This window comes from Tupaia chinensis, unplaced genomic scaffold (genome assembly GCF_000334495.1).
Source record: "Tupaia chinensis unplaced genomic scaffold, TupChi_1.0 Scaffold000333_1, whole genome shotgun sequence".
NCBI classification, from domain to species: Eukaryota; Metazoa; Chordata; class Mammalia; order Scandentia; family Tupaiidae; genus Tupaia; species Tupaia belangeri.
Window position 1 is genome coordinate 1,417,843 of NW_006159827.1, and position 6,633 is coordinate 1,424,475.

General features: G+C 57.7%; 2 protein-coding genes across 4 annotated transcripts in view; one reads left to right on the forward strand and one right to left on the reverse strand.

Moving 5' to 3' along the window:
• The window catches only part of PRRT3 (proline rich transmembrane protein 3), a 10,309-nt gene extending 9,234 nt beyond the window's left edge, over nucleotides 1–1,075 (forward strand). The window contains exon 6 of the mRNA XM_027773270.1: nucleotides 1–1,075. This exon is cut by the window's left edge and continues 402 nt beyond it. Coding sequence (XP_027629071.1) covers nucleotides 1–345 — 345 coding nt within the window. The 3' untranslated portion in view covers nucleotides 346–1,075.
• A 113-nt stretch (nucleotides 1,076–1,188) lies between these two features.
• The window catches only part of CRELD1 (CRELD disulfide isomerase 1), a 9,121-nt gene continuing 3,676 nt past the window's right edge, over nucleotides 1,189–6,633 (reverse strand). For 2 of the 3 annotated variants that reach the window (XM_006152006.3, XM_006152005.3), the window contains exons 4-11: nucleotides 6,124–6,234; nucleotides 5,663–5,754; nucleotides 4,558–4,734; nucleotides 4,381–4,476; nucleotides 3,143–3,226; nucleotides 2,925–3,020; nucleotides 2,585–2,719; nucleotides 1,189–1,865 (exon numbers count right to left, since the gene is read on the reverse strand). In XM_006152006.3, coding sequence (XP_006152068.1) covers nucleotides 1,651–1,865; nucleotides 2,585–2,719; nucleotides 2,925–3,020; nucleotides 3,143–3,226; nucleotides 4,381–4,476; nucleotides 4,558–4,734; nucleotides 5,663–5,754; nucleotides 6,124–6,234 — 1,006 coding nt within the window. In that variant the 3' untranslated portion in view covers nucleotides 1,189–1,650. Of the gene's footprint in view, nucleotides 1,866–1,949; nucleotides 1,994–2,584; nucleotides 2,720–2,924; nucleotides 3,021–3,142; nucleotides 3,227–4,380; nucleotides 4,477–4,557; nucleotides 4,735–5,662; nucleotides 5,755–6,123; nucleotides 6,235–6,633 lie in introns of all 3 variants that reach the window. The other variant, XM_006152007.3, reaches the window with a different exon arrangement.

Consider the following 6,633-nt stretch of genomic DNA (forward strand, 5'->3'; position numbering starts at 1 on the left):
CTCCGCGGCCGCTGCCGCTCGCTTAGCGACGTGCGCGTGCGCGGCCCGGTCCCACAGCACGTAGTGGACGAGGTGGACCGGGCGGCAGCAGCAGCTTCTGGCAGCTCCCTGGACAGCTTCTCCAGGGGATCGCTCAAGATCAGTTGGAACCCGTGGCGCCACGGGCTGTCGTCGGTGGACAGTCTGCCCCTAGACGAGCTGCCCAGCACCGTGCAGCTACTGCCTGCCCCGACTCCAGCCCCAGCCTCTGCCCCCACTCGGCCCGGGGAGCCCCAAGGAGATGCCCAGCCACGCTGCAAGTCTGGGGACTCCCGCAGCGCCTCCAGCGATACCATTGAGCTCTGAGGCTCCTGACGCAGGAGCAGGACCTTGCCTTCGATGCCCACATGGCAGGGCTGGCCGGGACAGCTGAGCGTTTGAGGAATTGGCATTCCCCAGTCTCCACCTGACTGCAGATGCCTGGGGTCAGCCGGACATGTACCTACCCACCCCCGTTTTTTGCTTTTTAAATATCTATTTTTTTCAGCGGGTATTTTGCACAGAGGCCGTGACTTATGCGGAATACAGGGTGGATGTGCATGGATTTGGGCACAGGGAACAGGGACCTGGTGCCCCAGACTGCTGGTGCAGAGACAAGCCTGCTTGTCCAGATTGTCCTCTTTGTGCCAAAGAAATAAACCCTTAGGACTTGGCTCACACCTCACTCTAGCCATGCCAGGACCCTGTACTCCACCAGAGGAGAGAGTGGAGGTCCTGCCCCAGTCATTCCAAATCCTACAGGTACCGAGGAGGGGCGGGCTTCCAGAGGAAAGGTTGCCGGAGGCTTGGAGGCTTTGCTGGAAATGTCTACCAATATTTTATTGCACATCTGTCTGTCCTGTGCTGTCTTCCGCTCTTCACATTCATCACCTCACCGGAAGGCGTTATCGTGCCCACGAGAAGAGGACATTCAGAGGTGAAAGTCATTTGTCTGGGGTCCTTCAGCAAATGACAGCTAATAATGCACCCAGAAATTTCCACTCTAAGCCTGATTCCCCTTTCCGCCCTGCCCTAACACAACTTCCGGGCCCAGCCTCTTCTTTGTCCCCTGTCTACTGCATCAGGGCAACTCTCAATTTCGCAGGCCATTAGAAAACATCCTCCAAGGCTGTGTGTTGGGAGGGAGTCAGGTGGTAAGACTGAAACGTCTCCATTTTCCAAGACCTTTATTTCCTGAGATGAATAAATAAATCTGATGGCCGTTGGGGGTGGGGTGAATACAGCACAGAAGCTGGCAGCATGCAGCTGGCAGGAGGGGGCTGTGAGTGCCCCACCCCTGCGGGGACCCCCCTCATCCAGGGCAGAGACCAAAGCTCACACAGCCTCCACTAAAGGAGACACTCCTTTTTTGAAGTTCGCACACAGTGGGCAGCCTGCCCAGTCCCCCCCTCCCCAGGAAAAGATTTCATGGCATCCACCATCAGGGCTACTTCTTCACCCCTGGAGCCTCACCTGCCCAGGCCTGGGTGCCAGGGCTACTCCGTGAGGTGGGTAAGGGGTGCTTACCCCCACTTCCAAAAATCAACTTGAGCTGCCCTGATTGTCCTGCAGGAGAGAGGCCCGACCTCAGGGCAGCCTGGTGGGGGGCGGTCCTGCAGGTGGAGGCAGGGATTATCTACCCTTGATGAAGCCCTCCAGCACCCGGTCACTGCGCTCTGACAACCAGTAGCCAGTCATGGCCGCCACGGCCCCGATGAAGATGGCGGTGAACACCAGGTCGCCCTTAGCAGCCAGCGTGGCCAGTGCACAGATGATGACACCGAAGAACATCTGCTGCAGCACCACCAGCTCATCCTCTGTCATCTCCGAAAAGAAGCCCGCCGACTCTGCGGAGGAGCGAGGGAGGTGTGTCCTGCACTCCTACCCCCGTTCCTGGCTGTTCCTGGAGCCTCCCCGGGGCTCCCACATACCTGATTGCTTGCTGCCACGCCTGCTTTGCACACCAGACACAACTCTGTAAAGGGCAGTTATTACCCCTGCCTCACTAAGTCAGCAACAGAGAGGTGGCAGGGTGTACCCAGGGCCAGGCAGAGCACGTATTACGTGTCCTGCTCCAGAGCCAGCCTGCCTGGATTCGAATCTTGGCTCTGTGGCCTGCTGTAGCCCTGGGCGAGTTGCTCCATCTCTCTGCATTTAGTTTCCACATGTACACAAAACGGCGTGAGAATAATCCCTGCAGCGCTGGGTTGTTTCAGGGGTTAAGTAAGTAAGTGTCATGGGCCTGGAGCACAGTAAGAACTGTGCAAGTGTCCCTGTCACCTCCACCATGGTCACCCTTCATTGCATCACACTGCTAGAGGCCTACAGCTCTCAGCAGGCCAGAGAAGGACTGTTCCTACTGGCCAGACAAGAAAACAGGTGCAGGGAGGCAGAGCGTTCTGATGCTAAGTCCGATTCCCTTTTTCCTTTCTACCCTGGGAGGTGTGAGGTCACCAAAAGCCAACCTGGACATCAGATTTAGAGTCTCAGAGGCCTCAGGGCAGCCTCTCAGGGGCTGGATGGCCACAGAGGTGGGGCAGGGCCTGCCCTCTCCGTCCCTGCTCACCTGGGAGCTGCTCCTTCACACAGGTGCCCTCTATCTGTTTGTAGCCCTCGGCACAGATGCAGCGATAACCTCCCTCCGTGTTCTCACACTGTTCGTTCTCTCCCGGACACACCTCTGTCTCACACTCGTCCACATCTGGAGGGAAGAGGAGGGGGGCTCGGAGTGCTGATTGCCTGTTCCCCATCCGTAGCACCCCTGACCCCATCTTGCTCGCATCCTCTCCTCTGCCCTTGCTCAGGCAGGGGCCTCCCTCCCTCCCCCTACAAGCCCCATTTCCAGCTCCCTGTTCACAGTGGGCTAGGCACTCTGAGGTGCCTGTGCCCGTGGGCGAGGGACTCACCGAGACACTTGGAGCCCACCTGCTGATAGCCAGGGCTACACTTCTTGCAGCGGCCTGGCCCTGCCCCCATGCAGCCCAGGCAGGCCTTGGCACAGTCTGGAGAAGGGAGAGGAGAGAAGAGGGTGAGAGCTGTCCCTGGGCTGGGGGGGAAAGGAGGACCCCCTGGACTGGAGAAGGTGGAAGTTTGGAGGACGCGATGTGCAGCAGCGGACACTGACCTCGGCACTCGTAGGAACCCTCTGTGTTCACACAGAACTGGTTGGCCCCACAGCTGGCTCGCTCCGTGCCACACTCGTCGATGTCTGTGGAGAGGCGGCAGGGTGGGGATTTCAGTCCCTGTGTCATCCCCGGGGAAGCTGGGGCCGGGCTGCTGGGGGACAAACTTGCCCAGGACTAAGTGGTGTGGGAGAGACTGCGAGCCCTTCACCAGCACAGGTGCAGAGGGCGGCTGGATTCAGGCTGTGCAGCTGAGGGTGGCCCTGTGACTGGGCTCTGGCCAACAGGACATAAACACGGCGCTGTGCTCGGCTCTGGGCCGGGCCCTAAAACAACGAGCTTGAACTCCGGCACGTGCTTGCCTCCCCTCCTCCCTTCCCGAGAGCCGGGACCCGGAACACACAGGTGCCGTGACTCAGCCTCAGCCAGGCTGACAGCACTCCAGGGGAGGACTCAGGTATGACAGAAGGAGCTTCCCTGCCAGCCAGCCTGGGCCACTCACCTTGAAGCTCTGATATGAGAAAAAAGTAAATCTCTATATACTTTAAGAACCAGTCTTTTGGAGATTTTTTGTTTTTTTTTTTTTTTGCTAGAGGGTATATGCAAGTGCCAGAGAAAGAAAAAAAGAGCAGACAACGCCCCCCCACCACACCCCCCGCCATTGATCACAGTCACGTTGCAATCTCATGTCCTCCAGCGCCCTACTCCCTTGGGGATTTGGGGCACACACGCACACACACTCAGCATGTTTCTCAAGCTGCCAGGTCTGGGACTTGAACTGAGTGGCCAGTCATGTGGGATATGGCTGCCTTAATCACCAGGCTATAGAGCTGGCCCCTGGGGGGGCCTTCTTGTTGCAGCAGCTCAGCCTTTCCTCTCGTCTAGATAAGCGGCTTGGCGGGGACCACACCAAATTTTGGACCCTGGTTTTCTGAGCCCAAGTTAAGTATCCTCGTTCTCCTAGCTAACCCTTCCTCAATGTTCAAGACTTGGCCCAAGAGCCACCTCCTCCAAGAAGGCTTTCCTGAGTCCTTACGGCCCCCTCCACGGAGCTGGGCCAGGGACACCTCTCATTGCACACAGGTCGGTCTGTATTAAGTGCCTGGTTACTTTTCCACCTTCCCAGGCAGGGTGAGCTCCATGCAGACGATGACCATGTGGGTCTAGCCCCGCACAGGGAGGGAGGTGCCAGCCCCAGGCCCCTGCCCTCCTCCCCAGACCTTGGCAGGGCCCCACTCACCTACACACTTGAGGTGGTGCAGGGCCCAGCCCTTCTTGCACTGCAGACAGTTGGATTCCTCAGGTCCTGAGCAGCGGGCGCAGGCACCAAAACAAGCTGGGTGGGATGGGGCAGTGTGAAGACGGGCAGGCAGGTGCCCATCTGCCCCTGCCCAGTGCCACACCCTTGGCTACCTACCCGAACATACCAGGTGGCTGGCGATGCGCTCTGCCTCAAAGTAGCCCAGGCCGCACTGGCGACAGGCCTCTCCCCCGTAGCCGGCTTGGCAGTCACAGCGCCCACTGCCCCCTCGTGTCCCTTCCCCTTCACACTGCCCGTAGCCGCCGCAGGGCCTCTCCGTGCCCCCAGGACAGGCTGTGGGCAGACACCAAGAAGGTGAGAGCTTAGGTACAACCTTGATACACAGAATATTTTCTGTATATTGGTAAACATTTCTGGAGAGAAACACTTATTTTAATAACAACATAATATCTTGCCATAAAACTATATAAAATTTACTATATAACATCTTACTATAGAACAATCAGGTTGTTTACAAATGTTTTCTTTTATAAAGACTGACTTGACCATCTCTTTTTTTTGGTGGAGGGGAGGTTTTTGCCATAGGGCGCGTGTGCTCACCAGAAAGACAGAGAGAGACATAGAGACAGAAAGCGAGAAATCACCCCCCAGGGGGTGGCCACGCTGCAATCCCTTCTCCTTCATTCTCCTCTCGGGATCTTGGGCACGCACACACACGCGCCCGGTGTGAGCTTAAGCCACCGGGTCCGGGACGTGAACCGCAGTCGCCTACATGGGAGTCCAGGGACACAGCCATTACACTAACTGCTGGTCCCAACCCAACTATCTTTGTAGCTAACTCTTTCTCGGCAACTCCAGGAGAGATTTTCTGCATGGGACTGGTAGTAAGTTCAGCTGCTGTCTCAGGACCGTGTGTCGGGGTAGAGGGTGACAACGAGGGCCCAGGGTAGCACCTGCCCCTGCCCAGGAAAGTAACTCAGTCTGACTGCTCATGGGAGGTGAAGGGGCGGGAGCAGAATTTCCTCCCTAATGCACGACGATAACCACAGCTGCATGGACTCGATCTGGCCCCTGCACTTTTCTCTGCCTTTCCTCACTCCTTCACTCATCTCACCAGCCATGTGAGGTCGGCGAGCACTGAGGTCCAGAGACGTTGTCGGAGTGGCCTGAGCGCACACAGCCGGCCAAGGGCAGGGCTACAACTGGATTCCAGGCCTCAGCAGTCCCCTTCCATTCCCCCAGAAGCACTTGGAAAACTCACGGAGGCAGGAGGGCCCGAAGGTGCCAGAGGGGCAGCAGAGCTTCAGGGAATCTGAGCAGAGCCACTGGAAGAGGTCTGGGGCTTCTTGCTGCCTGAGACAGGAGCAGGGACAGAGTTGGGGCAAGGGGAAGGGAGGCTGAGACACTGTCAGAGGTGCTGCTCTCCCCCCCACCACACTCCCCCGAATCTGTGATTCAGTCCATCTTGAGCACAAGACCCTCGGGCCCAGCTGAGCAATACCCTTTCCCAAGTGGCAGGGGGGCCAAATGCCCTACGTGGCAGGGGGGCAAACTGAGGCTCGGAGTGGGAATGCTAGTCCCCCAGCAGACCTAGGTTTAGAAGGAGCCAAACCAGGACATTGCAACCCCTACTTCTTGGCCAAGCCAAAGCTTTCCCACCAGGCCCTGTCTGCAATCTGCGATCTGCGACCTGCTCCCAGGGACGGGCCCCAGCCCACTCACTTGTGAAACCACCAGCTCTCCACCAGCTCCTCGCTCAGCTCCAGCAGGCGGTGACACTCGAAGTCTGACTTGCTGCACACGCCTTCAAGCACCTCGACCAGGCGGGTCTCACTGACCAGACAGGGTAGGAGGGGTGAACAGGCTCCACCCACCCACCAACCCACCCCCTCCTCAGGTCTCACTCCACCCTTCCTTGAGCCATGACGGTATCAAAACGGAGGCCCTGGGGCCTAATAAAAGGGGAATCAGTGTGGGAAGTCTGCCTGCAGACTTGAGTTGGGATCCAGTTGTGTGGCCTCTCTGTTTCCCTATCTATAAAACGGGGATAAGGATACCTCCTCTCCAGGTTTCTTATAAGACACCTCAGTCCCTTCATCTGAACAATGGAATACAGTGCCCTTACTGGATGGGTAAGATTAAAAAGATATCACAGGGGGAGACCAGTAGTTAGCATAATGGCTATGCCGCTGGACTCCCATGTAGTCGACCACGGTTCGAGTCCCGGACCCA